The sequence below is a fragment of the Cynara cardunculus genome (assembly GCF_001531365.2).
Source record: "Cynara cardunculus var. scolymus isolate 2C chromosome LG 8, CcrdV1, whole genome shotgun sequence".
NCBI lineage: Eukaryota > Viridiplantae > Streptophyta > Magnoliopsida > Asterales > Asteraceae > Cynara > Cynara cardunculus.
In genome coordinates, this window is record NC_037535.1 from 24,328,098 (window position 1) to 24,349,915 (window position 21,818).

At 30.6% G+C, this 21,818-nt stretch overlaps 2 protein-coding genes across 2 annotated transcripts; both read left to right on the top strand.

Moving 5' to 3' along the window:
* Positions 1-3,435: 3,435 nt before the first annotated feature.
* LOC112516430 (equilibrative nucleotide transporter 8-like) lies at positions 3,436-4,997 on the top strand. The gene is made up of 2 exons (XM_025123469.1): positions 3,436-3,964; positions 4,288-4,997. Exons 1-2 carry the CDS (start codon positions 3,436-3,438, stop codon positions 4,995-4,997), a joined length of 1,239 nt encoding a protein of 412 aa, XP_024979237.1.
* Positions 4,998-11,749: 6,752 nt separating this feature from the next.
* On the top strand, positions 11,750-13,482 carry LOC112516353 (equilibrative nucleotide transporter 8-like). Its single transcript, XM_025123364.1, has 2 exons — positions 11,750-12,278; positions 12,767-13,482. The coding sequence occupies exons 1-2, from the start codon at positions 11,750-11,752 to the stop codon at positions 13,480-13,482; spliced, it is 1,245 nt and encodes a 414-aa protein (XP_024979132.1).
* The last annotated feature ends 8,336 nt before the right edge of the window (positions 13,483-21,818 follow it).

A 21,818-nucleotide genomic window follows, 5' to 3' on the forward strand; every position in this document is an offset into this window, starting at 1 on the left:
ATTTCGTCTCCGATGATCGACCACTAAACACCAATCTGTGAGCATTCCCGACAGCTAGCCCATCTTTTGTATCTGTGACCCGCTCACTACCTATCTCCCTTCTCCCATGTCTGCCACAGTTGGTATCATAGTGGTACCACAATTGGTATCATAGTGGTCTCAATGTTTACTTGGTGTGTTTTTTAGGTATCACATTGTATGTATTTTGGGTATCACATTGTGTATCTTGGTGTATTTTGGGTATCACATGGTGTTCGTCGGAGGCCGAAGGTAGGAGAGAGATAAAAAAAATTTAAAATACCTAAAATACTCTTTAATTATAATTTTAAAATAAAATATCACATTAGCTATTTTATAAGACACTTTTAAAAAGTGTCTTTAAATTTATCTAATTATAAGACACTTGCGTTTATAACACTTTTTAAATAATGTCACATAAAATAATCTATTACGAGACTTTATTTTTAAAAACTTTATAAAAAAACGTGTTAAAACGCCTAAAAACGCCCAATAAACCTATTGTAACATTTTTAGATATGACGTTTTTTGGTCTAGTTTTATAAACTTATGTCCTATACAAATATTTTATCATGATGCTTAATCATTTTAGACATGTTATAAAACTAGGGGCCTTTTACCTAAACACTTACTCGATAAGCATTTACCGGTAAAATTCAACACTATCACTTACTTATCGGATAAGATTTTATTCACTAAAATGCATCGTATGCAACAATTTATCCCGGTAAGCGCTAACTGTGGTAAAAGTTCTCGTCCTCACTTACCGGGTAAGACTCTTGATTCTTGCATTCGCTCTTATCGGGTAAGATTTTTAGTCCTTACCATATTCATTTGGTAAAGTAAAGTGATTTGGTAAACGCTTACCCGGGTAAACGTTTGGTAAACGACACCTAACTTTGTTATAATGTAGTATACAGTCTCTAGCTTATTGAATAAATTAATTTGCTACTAAAAATAGACAAAAATCAAAGTTAAAAATTATGAACGAAAAATAGATTTTTTTATTAACCTGAATATTCAACTCGATATGCGAGCCGATTAATTCATACTTACTTTGCGGGTAGTCCGAAGTCACCACATTTAAACCTCTGTAACTATAAGAGGATTTTTATTTCTCCGATGATTTGTGCCTGAGATCTTCAGGTATTTTTAACCTTTGAAACTCAAGCTCAAACTAATCAGACATCAACCTTATATTTTTTAATTTATATCCAAGTGGTCCATGGCCTATTCAGACCAAAATTAGAACCGTACATATTGACAAATTCTTCTGTTATTATATTTATCTTTCAAAACTGATTTTAAAATACCTGAAAATTCATTTTTTTAATATATTTTAAAAATATAAAAAAATTTAGGATAAATCACATTAAAATATCAATTTTATACTGTATTATAAAACACTTAAACAGATTTCTTAAAAACAATTTATTAAATATTATTATATATTATTAATAATGCACAGTCTGTTACATTTCAAATTTATATATAATACTGTATTCGTACAATCTATTAAGAAATTGAACTCGATAAATTTTACTAATAAATAACTGATAAACATGTTCAAATATAAATAATGCACAGTTCGTTACATTTCAAGTTTACAGATAATTAATCTTCACATACTTACAATTTTTTTAGCTGTGGACCTAATATCATTTTATTTCCTAGATTTATTATGATTGTTGAATTTTTATTTATTATATACATTAGACAATTGCACTGTCACGTACGTTCTTCATATACACATATTTTCAATCTATCTATATCTCTATATAACTCATTCGTATATATGTTCTGTAACTGTGAATATATATATATGTAAATTGAGAAAATTAACTGAATGTAATATCCATAAGAAGTATGGATAAGTTGTATCAAATGGTTGATTACAAAAAAATATATATTAGTAGAGAAATAACATATTCAATGTTAGAAGAATATTTTAATGTATCAAAGTTTCAACCCATACGGTTTGGATTGAGTTGCGTTGGGTTAAGATTTTTCAAACCGTAAATATTAAGTTATGTTGTTTGAATGTCTTCAACCCGATACTCATGAGCACTCCTAATTAATTAATTCACAATAAAATATTACAGTTTATTGTATGGTACAAGTACATAAACTAATACTTATTTGAATTAATTAATCTTTAGTTAATTAAATGATGCATAATATTTGCTAATTATTTATTAATTAAATTTCCAAAAATGAAATGGCGATTTTAACCCCCACTATTTATTCATTTTAATATTAGTTCTATAATTCTCTCTTTCTTAAATCCTAATTATATATAGACTTCATGCTTTTCGTGTGTGCTTTACCGCATACTTTTTTATTTGAGAATTTATTTTAAAATATAATTATTATATTGTATTTCGGAATAAAAATAACATTTTACGGATAAAAAATTGATTACCAGCAACCTCAGTCAGTTTTACACGGAACCTGCCTCCAGTGACACTAGTATGAAGATACGTTTCGGCCTGCTCAACAGCAGGCTATCAAGAGGCCCATAATCAAACCTATGATCATCTTGTATTTAGGCAAAATCAGCTCCCTTTTTTGCCAACTGATCTACAGTACACGTTACGGACAGAACAATAATAACATTAATGTTTTACTAGCCTCAGTCGTTGAGTCAGTTCTAGAATGTCTTCTCATATATGGTTTTCTAAGAGCATCTCGATCCAATAAGAACCTTCCTTTTTGCATAGTTTGTTGTCATTTCCCTTCCAACTCTAAATGGTAGAACTCACACTAATATTAATATGACAAATTGCATGAAAAAATAACATACTTTAACTTAATTCCTATTTTAGGTAATGTACTTTCAAAACTTCATTTTGGTACCTAAGATGTAAAGTTTTAAACATTTAAGTACTCGAGTAACATGTTGAAGTATTAACTATTTCTTCTAATAAACCACAATACATAAAAACTAATTTTAGATTAAGATATCCATGTGAACAAATAATATTGAGTTGATACCATATCACTAATGTTTCAACCGATTACCCGAATACTTAAATGTTTAAAACTTTATATCTTAAGTATCAAAATAAAAAATTTAAAAGTATATTACTTGAAATAGAAATCAAATTAAAATACGTTACTTTTTTATTTTAGGATGTTAATATAAATAAACTATTTATATTTTAACATGAAACATATTATTTAAATAAATATATAATCATACATCCTGAATTCTGAAATGACTTCACGTGAAAAATAGTCCATTTGTAAATCCATTTAGTATTTGTCTATATTAAGCACTGCCACCTGGCTTAATTGGGTGAACCTGAATTCATGCAAATTCAGCTATAAGTTCAGCCCAAACCCTTCGCTTATTCCGACACCTTTATCCACATTTCGACGACGGTGCTTTCTTCATTCAGCTCGCCGGAAACCCAAATGGAAACCTCACAGCCGTCGTCCAAAGCGGAGCCGGAAACATACGACGTCGACGACGAACCAAAAGACACCTACCAAATCGCCTACATCATCCACTTCCTGCTTGGCGCCGGATATTTGGTTCCATGGAATGCTTTCATCACCGCCGTCGATTACTTCAATTACMTMTATCCSACCAMMCACATCAACAAAGTYTTCTCCGTCGGTTACATGTCCGCCGCCGTGACGGTGCTTGTTACCCTTCTGTGTTGGTCGAAGTCCAGCCGGATTAAGTTGCCGTCGGTGAGAACGAGGATGAATTTGGGTCAGGGTTTGTTTATTTTAGCTTTAATGGTGGCGCCGGTGACGGACTGGATCGATCATGGGAACCAAACCACCGCCGGATCAAATGTGGCATTTGTGGTGCTTGTTTCCATGGTTATGATTAGTGGTTTAGCCGATGGGTTGGTCGGTGGAAGTTTAGTCGGAGCCACCGGAGAACTCCCCGGAAGGTACATGCAGGCTGTTTTCGCCGGCAATGCCACCGCCGGTATGATCTTATCTCATCTTTCCCTCTTCAAATCTTTACCAATTTCCAATTACACTACTACAATACTATTTCTCTAAAAGTGTTGCAATGGGTTTATAGGACGTTTTTTTTACGTTTTAACAAGTTTTTTAGAACAATTTTAAAATTAAGCATCATATTAACTATTTTATACGACGGTATTTGAAAAAATGCATTTGTCCTGTAAAAAATGGATTTATAGGACACTCTTTTGAATATTGTTCTCTAAAATAGCTAACAGAAGACTTTATTTTAATAATTTAAAAAAAAAAACCTTGTTAAAACACCTAAAAACGTCTATGCAGGTCTTATGGTGTCGATTTTACGGGTGATAACGAAGGCGTCACTTCCGCACACTCCAAAGGGTCTTCGAACAAGCACGCAGATCTACTTCGTCTTCAGTTCGCTCATCGTTCTTCTCTGCGTCATCTGCACCAACGTTTTAGACAAATTACCGGTGATCCGATGTTACCGGAACCGGAAACTTCATGAGCCTCCGACGACCCACAAATCAATCGAAACAAATAACTTCTGGGAAGTAGTTAAAAGGATCCGGTGGCTCGTAATCGCGGTTTTCACGGTGTACGCGATATCGCTGTCGATTTTCCCCGGTTACTTGAGCGAAAACGTCGAATCGACATATTTTAAGGATTGGTATCCTATATTTCTGATAACAACGTTTAATGTCGGTGATTTTTTAGGAAAGTGTTTGACCGCGATTTACGTACCGAACGGAACGAATGGCACGATATGGTGCAGTATGGGAAGGGTGGTTTTTTATCCACTTTTTCTGGGTTGCGTCCGCGGACCCAAATGGATGCGTAGTGAGGTTCCGGTGATCGGTTTGACCATGGTGCTTGGTGTGAGCAATGGTTATCTCACAAGTGTGCTCATGATCCTCGCACCCAAGTCGGTCGCGATCGAGGAATCGGAGACCGTTGGGATCGCGATGGAAACGTTTTTGGTTGTCGGGTTAGTTGTAGGTTCGGCTTTCGGTTGGCTTTGGAACCTTTGAATCGGATCTCATTGATTGTATTATGAATAATAATACATATCTCGCCGTCTGTATGTAGTTCAGTTGGTAAATGGATGAAGTGGTTTTTGGTTAAATATATATTTGGTGTTTAGTTGTTTCTTTCTTTTTTGATGAGATTTTTATGAACAAATTGGTGAGAATTAATTAAAGGGCAAGTTGTAAAAAAAAACACCTATTTTAACTTGATTCTTATTTTAGGTAACATTTTTTCAAACCTTTCATTTTGATACTTAAGATGTAAAGTTTTAAATATTTAAGTATACAGGTAACCGATTGCTATGGTGAGTGATATGATATCCAACTCAATATTATTTGTTATTTAACTCAACTTCATTTCATCACTCGTCACATCACCATTGTAACCGGTTAATGATTCAACTGGATAATGTTTAAAACTTTACATCTTAGGTATCAAAAATAAAAGTTTTGAAAGTACGTTATCTAAAATAAAAATCAAATTAAAATACGTTACTTTTTTACGTAACTTATCTTTAATTAAAGCTATAATATCGTTATAAGAAAAAGGCTATATTTAGACCTCGGTCTCGTACATTTTTATGCAAGTAATGGAATATGCTTTGCAATTTGGAGATAAATACGATCTCGTATTTATTATTCTATGCTTTAACTTCATCTTACAAAAAGCATCGTTTCATATCAGATTTCGTCCAGAATAATCCCATAATAAGTTGCGACTGTAAGTTTTGTCTGTGTTATTTAACGTGTAGCTCAATTGGCAAAGTGTTGGGGGTAATTTTGTCCATATCCAAGATATGTCCCGATTTTGATTTCGGGCCTGCAACTATTATCATCGTTAAATGGGTCATTCGAGTTGGGTTCCGTGTGGACAGAGGCAGACCCGAATTTTTTTTAAGTAGTGATACAATTTGACTATAAAAAATATCTGAAGAAAAAGTTCACAATATCTATACTTAAAGCATTTGACAAAAACTCTTAAAAACTATTTTTTATGCATGAAGTACTGTTTATTGATGTATATTACTCAAAATTCAAGATTGCAAGTAAATTATGTGTAAGTACAATTTATTAAAGCTTCATTTTTGAATTCATGTAAGTAACTACAGGTAAACGTAATCAAATAGATGATAAACATCTCATTTTAAATATAAAAAATCTAAAATATAATTAGGATAATCATTGAGTTCTAACAAAACAATTGATTATTATCTTTGTAAATTTTTTTATTATTAAACCAAAAAAATGAATTATAGAAATATACAAAAAAGAGAAATTTTAAATAATTAGTTTCGTACTAATATCAATATATTTTTTTCTTTTTTATGATATTTTTGTATTTATATTTTATTCAAAAATAAGAACATTATTGCTTTTTCAAAACCACATAAAACCATATTATAACATCAACCAAAACCAAAGAAAAATAAAATGAAATATTAAAATCGAGATGTATCTCGCTGCATTTTGCGAGTACCCTTCTAGTTAATATAAATCTGTTGGTTGGTTTCTTTCCCACTACATATAAGAGACCCATGTTTGAGTACCGTCTACATATAGTCTTTAGAACACAAGAGGTATATTAAGTCTTGCAGTAACATTTTAGTTTCAAAAACTATATGATAACACCCAACAAAACAATACGATGACAACCTTCATAATTGTATTTTTTCCCCTTACATTGGAGCCATGAAACGGTGGCTTGTGCCACTGTATCTTTTCTGCCCCTACATTTGCAGTCGATTGAAGTTGTCGATAATCAACTTTTTGCTCAAATATCAGTTATTTTTCTTGATTTATCAATGAACATTCTCCAAACAAATCCCACAAAAATAGAAGCATTGGTTATACCTTTCATTGCTATTACATTAATTGAATGCAAATTTTGGACCAAATTTTGTTATAGATTTTACAGGGATTGTGATTCTTGTTAAAACGATATAACGTCGTTAACAATAAATAATACACAAGTAATGTCGTCTTCTAGAAATGTTCACCTACTTGCTTTGACGTCTATCTACTACATGCCCAACTCGTACGCATTTACAACGTGAATGCGTACATGCTTGAATTTCCGAGTGACATATGATATAAAGTTGATAAATGTAGTTGAATGTTCGTGTTTTTAGTTAGCAATCAATTGAACGTATGAAGATCTATGATTTTTTAACCGTTAGAAACATTAACCGGTTATCATGCTGATTAGCGAGTGATGTTGTATCCAACTAAGTATCATTTGCTGACGTGGTTAGTAACATGAATTTTTTTAAGGGAAAAGTCTAAAAAACTCAATGGACTTTAGTGTTTGGAATGATTAAGTCATTGGACAATTTTTTGGAACAAATAAATCTTTGGACATTCCAAAACATGTTAAATAACTCCTTGGACTTTCTAAAACATGTTAGATACATCCTTATGACCTATACAACTGGTTAATGTGGTAAAATAATGGAAAAAGTCCGAAAAAAAACCCAATGAACATTCATATTTTGAACGATTAATTCTCTAAACATTTTTTGAACCAAAAAATATTWAGATCTATAAAATCAAACAAATATAACAAAAAAGTACTTACATTTACAAAAAAATAATTACATTTAAAAAATATTTTTGAAAAAATTTATTTTAATTAAAATTAAAATATATTTTGTCAGATTTTTCAAACTAAAAAAAATTAAAAAGAATTACTGATTAAATTTATTTTAATTAAAAATAAAATATATAAATTAAAAAAAAATTAAAAAAATTACTGATGAAATTTATTTTAATTAAAAATAAAATATATCATATTAGTGATTTTTCAAACTAATTTTTTTAAAAAAATATTATTATTAAAATAAAATATATCATATATGTATGCGATTTTTTAAATTAAAAAAAAATATTTAAAAAGATTGTTTGTGAATTTTATTCTAATTAAAAATAAAATATATTTTTATTTTTAATTAAAATAAATTTTATCAATATTTTTTTTAAATGTAAGTATTTTTTTGGTATATTTGTTTTATTTTATATAATGTAAGTACTTTTTTGGATAAAAAATGTTTAGGGACTTTATCGCTTAAAAATATGAATGTTCATTGGCTTTTTTTCATTTTTTTCCATTATTTTACCACGTTAATTAGTTTTATAGGTCATAATAATGTATATAACATGTTTTATAAAGTCCAAGAAGTTGTTTAACAGGTTTTGGAATGTCCAATGACTTATTTGTTCCAAAAAATTGTACAAGAACTTAATCATTGAAAACACTAAAGTCCATTGGGTTTTTTTAGACTTTTCCCTTTTTTTAAATCTAAAAGTAGTCTTTTTTAAATCTAAAATTAGTTTTCAACCGGTTACCCAGGTACTTAAGTGTTTAAAACATTACATCTTATGTACCAAAATAGAAGTTTTGAAAGTACGTTGCTCAAAATAGAAATCAAGTTAAAATGCGTTAATTTTTCATGCCATTTGTCTTAGAATATATTATATATTATACATATATCTTTATATTAAAAATTACATGATATGCATATATACTATTATAAAAAACATTATATATATATTAGTATAAAAATTATTATTATATATATATTATAGACTTGGGATCATGTGAGACCAAAGATTTTTCATGAGACCCGTAAGACCAATTCTCAACCATTGGATTAGATTTACAATCTGAATATTTATAATCACAAAATTACCACAAGACTTCTCAATAATCACAAAATTGTCACCATACAACTTTAGACCATTAGATCATTAGCTTATAAAGTTGATTAATGAACATAAATTAGTCTTACGGGTCTCACGAAAAATCATTGATCTCACGTGATATATATGAGCATTTATAAATATAATATAAAAATTATGTAGGAAAGTTTAATGAATATAATATGGAAATTGTGTAGGAAGGTGTTTGTAAATATATTATAATAATAGTTTATAAATATTCACTTAGAAATTACCTAAATAGAGGGGGGTTAATATAGAAATGCTAAATATTTTAGAAACTTAAGAACTATTTTTTTCCTGAACATTTATAATGAATAACATGATAAAATATTCATATTAAATGTCATGATAAATATTTATGATTAATAATATTCATCATAAGATTCCATAAAAGAATGGTTCCTACATTCTTATAATATTTAGCCTTCCTAGATGAACTTGCGTTTATCTAAATATTTAGTTGATTTGTATATTATATTTTTATATAATAAAAAAAAACCTTAAATACTATTTATATGATAACCTTAAATCTAGTCCAACCCAATATACAACAGTACTGTCTGAAGTGTTGTTTGAATATCAAAAGACCCCAAAATATCAACATTAAGGTTCTGTTCGACTGTTACTGAATGGTTTGATGCAAAATAATTAAGTGGTTAAAATAATTAAGAGACTCTCATGATAAAGTACATAATGAAATTAGGGTGTTGAATGGTTAAAGAATGTCCAGAATACAAAACCATTCATAGGGTTTTACAACCATTAAGAGACAACCCTTTTTTTTTTATCAAACAAGATTAACCTCTTTAACGATTCAGATATTGCCTCTTAATAGAATTAATCTTAGAACTGATAATTAGCTTGGTTATTTATTTATCAATGTTTAAATACCTATGGTCTTCGGAATAAAATACAACATTTTATTTTATTTACATTTTTAATTTATTATACGTGATTAAATTATACATGATAAAATAAATAGGTTAGATAATGAGTCAAAGTTGTTTGAATTAAACGGATAAAAGCTTTTAACGTAAATGATTTTCCTTTTTTTCTAAATAATTAATAAGTTAAATAAGATTATAATATTTTTTTTAATTAAAATAATGTCCTACGGATTTAACCACAAGGGTGGTATCTGATTGGTTTGAGCTGAGACTCCAAATATCAAAAATTTCAGGTTCAAATCAAGGAGGAATAAAAATCCCCTTATGACCATGAAGGTTTAAACACGATAACTCCAAACTATACACAAGCAAGTGGTCGACCTGAAGTTAATCAGCTTGTATAACAGGTTGAATATCCAAGTTATTAATATATATATATATATATATATATATATATATATATACCACGAATTTGATTGGTCTACACAATATTGGTTAATAATGGGTTGTAAAATTTAAACTATTAATTAAGAATTAAAAACTAAAAAATACAAAAATAATTCAAGAAATCAATTAATCAACCGTAACTTAAAACCAATTATGCAATGGCTGAATTCTGGGTTATATGGGGCCAGATTGCAAGATAGATAAATGGGTCATTTACCAAAGATTTACTGTGTTTTACGTATTTTACTGTGTGAACCGGTAATAATCGAGAATCTTATCCAATAAGATATATAATAATGACAAAAACAATCTTATCCGAAAAACTTTTATCGGATAAAAAGTATTTACCAACAATTAATTTTAATGGTTAAAAATATTAACGATAAAGTAACTGAGGATAATGATTTTTGCCAACAAAAAGTTACCCATCAACGGCTGGTATTAAATTGAAGAAAACAGTAAATCGTGAACGGGTTGCCAAATTTAGTAATTAGCGGTAGTGATGACCAAACAGGCCCGGTCCGAGACCGTCGGAGGACCGGAACCGGGGCCGGTCCCGTTAAGGACCGCTGACCGGGACCAGTTATGGTTTTAGAGGGTTTCGAGGGACCGGCCCAACCGAGATCGGGACCAGTTATGGACCCGGTCTGATTTTTAAAAAAATAGTCTTTTTTTAAATATAGCCGTTATATGATCATTTATGACCCTTTTTTTGGTTTTTTTGCCTTCTAATCCCTGTATACAAGTGTCATGGTTGAAAATTTTACATACCAATCTATTAAATGCAAAAAAACTTTCTCAATTCTCGATTTTAATTATAATAAAACGCATTTTTAAAATGTATTTAAGTGACCCAATTACAAATTTTATAATGTATTAAAAAAATCTCATCATAAAATATATATATATTGGCCGGGACCGGTTGGGACCTGCTGAGCATAACTGGGCTTAGTATTTTCGACCGAAACTAGTAAGGGCCGGCCAGGTCTGCTCGGGACCCCTTTTTGGCGATCACTGATTAACAGTCTTTTAATTTTGAATTTCATTAAAGGCTTAAAATATTAAAAACCAATCCATTGTTATCCAATGGGCCACTAAGCCCAATTCCAAACATAGAGAATAAAAGCCCATATAGTTATTGTATTAGTATATCTTATATACCTCTTGTAGATATAATCATATGGGCATTGGTCCGGAACCCATCGATAATCGAAGTTGAAAAACAAAACCAAAATTTATCTGTTATAGATCTGTTGAGGCTGAGATGTTGCTAGAGTTTTAAGGGGAAGAAGAATCGGAGAGCGGGTTGGACCAGTGGTTCACCGAGACGTAAACAAAGAGTCAATATTCATAGAGATGGGAGAGGTGGAGTGGCTAGAGAAGGAGCCATTGTTGTGGATTAGCTTCGGTCCGTTAGACCCGGAGAGGTGGCAGTGCTTAACCGTCCCAACGAAGGGGGCTTCATTCTTGTGTATACTCTTGACGTAACGAAAGCGAAATCGTGATAACCTTCGCCGTCAATTTCAATGTGGAAGGATCTTTTTCGTAACCAACATGAAACCACAAGGACTAATTTTGTAAATTTATTGAAAAATAGGTATTTTTGCAAATGACTCCTCATTTATAAGTTCAAAGAAACCCACTCATTAATATCATTTCCCCTCTCTTTTTCGCATATCCCGACAGCTTCCTCCGCCGGCGAAAATGGAAACCGTCCGGCCATTAAAACCGCAGCCGGAAACATCCGACGTGGAAGACGACGACCCAAAAGACACATACCACATCGCCTATATCATCCACTTCTTTCTCGGCGCCGGCTATTTGATTCCATGGAATGCTTTCATCACCGCCGTCGATTACTTCAATTACATATATCCGACCACCCACATCAACAAAGTCTTCTCCGTCGGTTACATGTCCGCCGCCGTCACGGTGCTTGTTACCCTTCTSTGTTGGYCGAAGTCCWGCCGGATTAAGYTRCCGTCGGTGAGAACGAGGATGAATTTGGGTCAGGGTTTGTTTATTTTAGCTCTAATGGTGGCGCCGGTGACAGACTGGATCGATCATGGAAACCAAACCACCGCAGGATCAAATGTAGCATTTCTGGTGCTTGTTTCCATGGTTATGATCAGTGGTTTAGCCGATGGTTTGGTGGGTGGAAGTTTAGTCGGAGCCACCCGAGAACTTCCCGGACGCTACATGCAGGCTGTTTTCGCCGGCAATGCCACCGCCGGTATCGTATTCAATTCATTACCACTATAACGGAATCGGTTTTATAGGACATCTAAAATGTCTAAACATCAGATTAAATTTTAAAACTCATGTTACGGAACTGGATTATAAAACGTCATATCTAAAAATGTTCCAATAGGGTTTCTGAGAAGTGAACTATAAATACATCTTTTTATAAGACATTTATGTTTATAAGACAGTTTTTTAAATGATTTGTTGTATAAAAATAACTCATACAATACTTTATTTTACAAGCGTCCTAAAAAACTTGTTGAAACGCCTAGAATCATCGTACAAGCCTTTGTAACACTTTTTGATACGAGGTTTTTTGGTGTGATCTTATAAACTTCAGTACTATGAAATATTTTATTAGGGCGTTTAGACATTTTAGACGTCCTGTAAAACCAATTTTGTTGTAATGACCCGATTCGAAATATCGCACCAAATCAAATTTCGATCCTTTTCACAAATTAACTTCGGTTTTTGTAGGTCTTATGGTGTCAATATTAAGGATCATAACAAAAGCATCGCTTCCTCGCACACAAAAGGGTCTCCGAACAAGCACACAAATCTACTTCGTGTTCAGTTCACTCATCGTTCTTCTCTGCGTCGTCTGCACCAACGTTTTGGACAAATTACCGGTGATTCGATTCTACCGGAACCGAAAACACGTCGATGATCCGAAAACTCAACTACACAAGTCAATAGAAACAAATAACTTCTGGGAAGTCGTGAAGAAGATCCGATGGCTAGTAACGTCTGTGTTCCTGATCTACTTAGTAACACTGTCGATTTTCCCAGGTTACTTGAGTGAAAACGTTGAATCGACTTATTTTAAGGATTGGTATCCTATAGTTCTGATAACTACGTTTAATGTCGGTGATTTTTTGGGAAAGTGTTTGACGGCGATTCATGTGCCAAGAGGGACATATGGCGCGATATGGTGTAGTATGGGAAGGGTGGTGTTCTATCCACTTTTTCTGGGTTGCATCCGCGGACCCAAATGGATGCACACCGAGGTTCCCGTGATCGGATTGACCTTGATGCTTGGTGTGAGCAATGGGTATCTCACAAGTGTGCTCATGATCCTCGCACCTAAGTCGGTCGCCATCGAGGAATCAGAGATCGTTGGGATCGCTATGCAAACGTTTTTGGTAGTTGGGTTAGTCGTAGGTTCGGGTTTTGGATGGATTTGGAATCTTTAAATTGAATCTAACCAAATTACCAATAATAATATAAAGATTCAGTTATGTTTTTCCCCCTGTGGTTTACTAAAAATTGCGATTTTTGTCCCTATTGTTTATAAATTGTCGTTTTCGTCCATATAGTTAGTAATTTATTACTATTTTCGTCTTTAATTATTTATTATTTATTGTTGTTTCGGTCCTCGTGGTTTATAATTCTCTACTTTTTTGGTCCCTTATACTTAAAGGTAAGAATTAGTTCAAGTATGAAAATTACAAACCATAAGAACAAAAATGATAATTTCTAAACTATAGGGACGAAAATCAAAATTATTAACAAGTCACAAATATGTGTGTATATATATATGTGTGTGTGTGTGTATATATATATATATATATATAGAGAGAGAGAGAGAGAGAAAGAGAGATCAAATACAAACCACTTCCTTTTGTACAAACTGTACAAACTAGCATCAACAAGTAGCATAATTTCATTTAATTTTCTTTATTTTTAATTCATAAGGATATGATTGTCCTTTGACTTTATAATAGATAATTTTTGTAACATTTTATTTGTATTTAAATCGGGAAGATTATATAAATAGAGGTTTTTTAGTAATTGATCAATCAATTTGTTTTTATAATAATTTTGAAACCGATAAATTTTTAATAGATACTTACTAATTGTTCAATGAAACAGGGTAATTTTCAATGAAACAGACTCAAACTATTCAATAAAACATGGTCATATATGATTGCATCTGGTTAATATGTATAACAACTGTAATAAAACATGTTTACATTCATAGGTATGTATAACAATTTGTAATGAAACATATTCATATGTATAACAACTATAATGAAACAGGTTCATAGGTCATATATGATTGCATCAGGTTCATATGCATAACAGCTGTAATGAAACAAGTTCATAAAACATATTTTTTTTTCCCGTTTTGCCTTCCGTGTCTCCAATATGAATTCGTTTTTTTTCTTTTACTTATTTAGTTTGTTTCAATATTGGTCTTTCATCAAAAAATGAATGGATGTCATTAGTTTGTAAGGCTTGTATGAAATAAATGGTTTTCAAAGTAACCTCTCTCTCTCTCTCTCTCTCTCTCTCTATATATATATATATATAGAGGAGCGATCAAATAAAAACCACTCCAATTTGTAAAAACCGTAAAAACTACTCTCATCCGTCGTTAATCTTATGAAATTTTTTCATGAAATTGTTAATCTTGTGAAATTGTTTCATATAATACTTTTTTTGATGAAGTTGTTTCATATGTGGTTATGAAATTGTTTCATATACTACTTAATGAAATTTTAATGAAACTGTTTCATGTATTTCTCTAAAATTAAAATAATGAAGATGATAATATCCATGATTAACACCCTCCACAATAAAAATGATTAATCAACCTCATATATATATATATATATATAGGGGTGGGTTCACGTGAGACCAGTCTGTTTTCGTGAGACCACATTTTTACACTTGAAACTTCACAGCAAAAACACTGTGAAGGTTAAAAAAAAGTCGAAACTTCATAACAAAAACACTGTGAAGGTTAAAAAAAAGTCACCTTCACAGCATTTTGCTATGAAGTTTCAAGTGTAAAAAGGTGGTCTCACAAAAACAGGCTGGTCTCACATGATCTCAACTCTCTCTCTCTCTCTCTCTCTATATATATATATATTGAATAAAATACTTGCGGATTAAAAAACTACAATAAAGATAGGGGTACACTCGTTAAATTTTAGAGGATATAGCATAAAATCTCATCTATCCAAGTTTGAATCCAGACGTTGCAAAAACCATTGTGGTTATGGAGGATCACATGCGATGACTCCATGCCATTTATAACAGTCCTAAAGATTAGTCGATACACATAAACTGAATCAAAAACCCACAATTACCTAAAAACAGTTATATTTAGAGTTAGGTCTCATACGTACATTCTTATGCAATTGGAGATAAATACGATATTAATCAATAACTTCACCTTAAATTGCATAGTTTGAAGTGAATTTTATATTAACGATGTTCCCATGAGGTTTTTATGGTCAATAATTTAAACTCATTCTTTCAACGTACGACACGTGACATATTTATCAGGAGTATGGACATGTTATTCATTATAAATGTATGATTACTGATAAACATTCATCTTGGAGAGGAATACGTGAGATGTTGCGAACAGTTATGTGTTCTCAGTGAAAAACATGTTCTCAACCGAACTTTCCTGCATATATATCCCCCTAACAAAACCAGAGCTAGACTTATTAAGCCGCAGTGGGGTCCCGTGCACCAGCTCAACTTATTTTCGTAAGTTGATTTTTTTTTGTATGAAAGATACATCCGTTAAACTTTGACAGATACTCCGGGATATTAGGTAATCCTTCAAAATAAAGGAAAAAACTAAAAAAAAAGTCTCTAATTAAAGAACAACCAAAAAATTGAAGAAGTTTATAGAAAATCAACCAAAAAAACCGAAAAAGTCACTCGAAATCAATCAAAAAAATTTCAAAAATATCTCGAAATAAACCAAAAGTAATAAATCCCTTGAAATAAACCAAAAAAAAATTAAAAAAATCCATTAGAATGGTGGAATTCGATAAAAACATATTGGACGACTTTACAGACCGTTGATCCACCTTAAAGGTCCACTCACTCAGCAAAAATCTTGGATCTGCCATCGAAGAAATTGCAGAAAAGTAGCGTTGAAATCCATTGATATTTCTCACATTGATGTTGATAGATACACCCTCCCTTCCAAATTAAAAACAGTGTGTTACATTTTATATACACGGTGAGAAAGGAGGTTTACTTTTTAAACCAAGTTATTTGTATAAACTGTATAAACCTCAATCAACCAATCATAAATTTTCATTTTGTTCATTTTTTTTTTGTAATTATAAGAAGTTGATTAATCATTTTTTTTTTATTGTGGAGGGTGTTAATCATGGCTATTAGCATCTTCATTATTTTAATTTTAGATAAATACATGAAACAGTTTCATAAAAAAATCATTAAGTATTATATGAAACAATTTTATAACCATATATGAAACAATTTCATCAAAAAAAGTATTATATGAAACAATTTCACAAGATTAAATAATTATATGAAAAAAATTTATAAAATTATACAATAAAATCGACATATGAAGGAGGTTTGTACAGTTTATACAAATTAAATGGTTTGAATTTGATCTCTCCACTTTCTCGCTCTCTCTCTCTCTCTCTCTCTCTCTATATATATATATATATAAGTTGTAGTTGTCAATTAACCTTCATATTGCTAAGTATTTTATGGAAAAGACCAAATGTTATACATATAGATGAAAAAAAGTCAAACAAACATTTCATGATAAGATCAACCAATAATTAATATACTGCCAAACAGTTTATATATTCCCATAAAGTATTAAATTAAAAATAAATTATTTTATTATTAAACTTGTATTAAATTATAATAAAAAAATTAAATTAAAGAAATTAGACTTTTAAATAATTAATTTGATATTAATACCAATTTTTTTTTAAAGTTTATATTTTATTTAAAAATAAAAACATTAGTTAATTTATTGTACTTTATATGAAAGGTCCTGTGTTCGGCATTTTTAACTAAATTTTTTTAGAAACACTAATTGTGTACCAACGTAATGCGGCGGGAGCCGTGAATTTTAACTATTCTGAAGTTTCACTAGTTTTATTAAAGAATATTTAACGATGATATAAGTTACACTTGGTCTTTACATATTAATACAATTTGAATAAATAAGAGTTATGGTTTCAATTATAGTCTATCGATGAAAAAAATTGTATGACATTTTAAAATCCAATATATTTAAAATCCAAAATATTTAAACGACTCCACAAATGTATTTAAAATCAACATATATTTAATTTCAAAGAATATACAGTGACACCCAACAAAATTATACGATTACAATTTTTACGACCCCTAAAATCTTTTACACTACAAAGCAGTGGCACGATACCACAATATGCATCATAATGGATCAGCCCAGCCCCTGAAGTGATTGACTTTATAAAACCCCGTTTAAGATTATATATCTAAATATTATCCTCCAAAATTCCACAAATAAAAAATCCAAAGATCATTTGGCATAGCGGTATGTGAGTCATTGACCTTCTAGATGGTCAAAAATTCAAATCTCACCATAGATGAGAAGGCTATGTGAGTTTATTTGTGTATGTGAGTTTATTTGTTCTATTTACCGTATATAAATATTATATACTTCAAAAAAAATCCGCAAATAAAAAAAACATAATAAACAGTTGGGCCTAAATTATTACATATTTGGGCTTCTTGATCCAATACAAACTAGACTTCATTGGGCCCATTTAATCCATCAACTTTAGGCCCATAAAATACACCGGTCAAACGGGTTGGTTACCGATAAATTGGACTTTGGGTTGATTTCTTAATATTTTGTTATTTTTTTAATTACATATTATAATTAATACTAGAAGGGTATTCACGCAATGCAGCTAAATATATCTTGATTTTAATGTTTTTGTTTTATTTCGTCTCTGTAGATGTTGTAATATGGGTTTTATGTGGTTTTGAGAAATGAATAATGTTTTTATTTTTGAATAAAATATAAATTTAAAGATATCATAAAATTTCGAAAATAAATTAATCAACTTGATATCAAATTAACTATTTAAAAGTTCTTATTTTTTGTGTAATTTAATTTTTTATTATAATTTAATTTTAAATCTAACAACGAACTAATTTATTTTTTGTTTAGTAATATAATTTCTTACAAAGATAATAATTAAACATTATGTCAGAACTCAATGATTATCTTAATTATATTTTAGATTTTCTATAATTAAATTTAATGTTTATCCTGTATTTGATTATGTTTATCTGCGGTTAGTTACACGAATTTAAAAATATAGCTTTAATAAGTTGTACCTATGCAAAATTACTTGTAATCTTGAATTTTAAGTAATATGCATCAATAAACAGTATTTCATGCATAAAAAATTGTTTTTAAGAGTTTTTGTTAAATATTTTATAATATAGTATAGATAATATAAATCATGCAACTTTTTTTAGAGTAAATTCTAATTTTTGTTCCTGAGATTTAGTAAAATCTTTGAAAGTGGGATCTGAACTTTCACAAATTTAGAAATCGTTTTTGTGGTTTTTATTTTGCTCTGAATGTGGTCTTTGATCACTAACTCCATCAACAATCTATGTTAAAGTGAGGGGCATTTTAGTCTTTTTACCTATTTTCTTAAATATCTTTACAAAAATATAAATATATAGTTTATATGTTATTTCTTAAATCGAGAGAGAACGGTATTTAGAAGCAACCGATTCGGAAAACAAGAGAACGTTTTAAGCCTTTCTTATCTTCTTCCAGAAGTATTACAAACGTGTTCCTCTTCAGGGATCTGTGCATTTGGAGAAGACTTTTATCGACCGAAAGCCTCTCTAGTTATAAAGCACGAACAGGGTATCAACAAGGATATCATAATCATATGCAAAGTAATTAGTCTTTTTTGAAAAGCAGATATATTTCTATAAGTTATTTCATCTGTCAAGCACCAATAAAAATAATTTAGCTGGTCATTGATACACTTAAAAAACGTCTGACACATGTTTTTAGGTAACTGTTTTTACTTTATAGAACTGTATCATTAAATAAAATATAATTCAAATCATTTAGTTCATTTCCTATAAATGAGTTAAATCCTCTCGTAAACTTAAAATGTTGTGTGTGTGTGTGTATAAGAGTGAGCAAATGCAAACCTTCAGTTTTTGTATAAACCATGCAAATCATTCTCATCCATCGATTTCATTGCTTAATCTTATGAAATTTTTTCATGAAATTGTTTAATTTTATGAAACTGTTTCATAACATTACTTTTTTATGAAGTTTTTTTTATATATGGTTGTGAAGTTTTAATAAAACTGTTTATTGTATTTCTCTAAAATTAATATAATGAAGATGATAATATCTATAATTATCATCCTCCACAAAAAAAACGATTAATCAACCTTTCGTAATTACGAAAAAATGAACAAAATGAAAAATTATGATTGATTAAATGAGGTTTGTATAGTTTGTAAAAATAACGTGGTTAGCAAAGTATATATATATATATATATATATATATATATATATCCACAAAATTTCAATCCTTAATTTCGCATAAAACGACTCAATGTTATAATTAAGCATAAAAAGGTGTTACAATGATCCTTTCAATGTTTCTTATGGGTTTTGATGGATTTTCAAAGTTAAAAGTTTTTTTTTAGTTCGGTTTGATCAATATGTGAAAACCTATGCATTAGTTAGGTTGTAAGTGCAACATTGAATGTGCGAAACTTCTAAACATATTTTAAAGTGTATGTTAAGCATGTTTTGAAGGTTAGAATGGGAACCAAGAGCCTCGGGTGAAATATGAGCAAGTTATCGGACTAAGTTAGTTGGTGCTGAAAATTTATAAAAATTGTATAAAATCATTCGTAACTTGGATTTAGACGTGTAATATTAATCTGGAACTGTTATGAAAGCTTTTACAATCAATATGTTTTGATCATGAGGTAGTTAGGGCTCTAAATAGGTCAAAAAAATGAGTTTTTGCACAGCTGTCCATTTTTTGACTCAAATGAAAGTTTTGTTTCTTCTAAACCCATGTATGAAAATGTTCAAAGTCCATTTTTGAGTGGTTCTTGTCGGTATGTATATTAAGATAAATAAGTCGTCTAAATTTTTTGTTAGGATGTTTGTATTGATGTGAGAACCGTGCGTGTGGATTGTTTAGGTAGCACGGTGGATAAGCAAGTTGGGCACCGGGTGGATCTCAACTAAATAGGCTAAGGTGAGTTTCAAGTAGATTTTAATGAGGTACACGTCAAACGTAATTACCTTTATATAATTTACTTTGTTTGACGTATTTTAGTGATTAAAGTAGAAAATACATGATTTTAAATGATGTTATGAAATGAAGGTATTGATGTTTATACAAAGTGACTTTATACATATTAAGAATGCATTRTGATTTATATATTTACTCACTGAAATGAGAATGGTAGATCCGGATCTGGCGACTTAGGGTCACCCATTTGTTGCGTTTGTATTGGGTTTGCTCCCTTTACAGTAAATGAGTTGCTCCCATTGGTAATGTATTGGAGTACCGTGCATGGATATATATGCGCCAGGTACTCGGCTAATAGGTATAGTGTCAGGTGGACACATTGCGCAATGGTGATTATACAGAAATTAGCCTAACGAATAAGTGGACTGCTGAGTAGTGCTCCTCCACTGATTCCGGTTGTTATGGGTCACCCTCATACTGTGTGGTATTCATAGAACTTTGTAAATATTGATTGGCTGCTTATTTATAATGATTTGGTTGAACTTAACATTTAAATGACACATCACATCAAGCATAGGTAAGTCATGCATTTTTGTTTGATAGTATATATTACTTGAAATATTATATTGTGAAAACTTTTGAATTCACCAGACATGTAGCCTGACTTGTTTTGTTTGTCGACGTGCATCTCAGGAACTGGTTCAAGTGATTGTGCTAGCAACATTCTTGGTTATTATAAGGCTAGCAGGTAATTAATAGGATGATGCAATGCTTGGGACTTTTGGAAGCTTAATCTGGTTTGGGAAGCTGTATTTTTTGGAAGAATATGAAAGTTTTATACCTTGTAAATAGTCGTCTTTATAAAGACTAGTTAGTAATCATAGCTTTTGTATGGTCAGTTATTTTGCAATCATTAATTTTGCAAATGTTTTCAGGTAAAAAAAATGGCAAATCACGACTTTTCGTACGGGTCATGCCGAATTTTTGCCAGAAATCCTTTTTTTTTAAATCTAAGTATAGGGCGTTATAGTTGCATATATATATATATATATATATATATATATATATATATATATATATGGTTGGGTTCACGTGAGACCAAGGGTTTTTTCTGAGACCCGTAAGACCAATTTATGTTCATTGATCAACTTTATAAGTTAATTATCTAATGGTCTAAAATTGTATGGTGGCAATTTTGTGATTATTGAGAAGTCTCGTGACATTTATAAATGTTCAGATTGTCAGATTGTAGATCTAATCCAAAGGTTGAGAATTGGTCTTACGGGTCACACGAGAAACCCTTGGTCTCACATGATCCCAAGTCTATATATATAGATAGATGAGCGATCAAATGAAAACCACCCTCATTTGTAAAAACCGTACAAATCATTCTCATACGTCGATTTCATTGTTTAATCTTATGAAATTTTTTCATGAAATTGTTTAATCTTGTGAAATTGTTTCATATAATACTTTTTTTGATG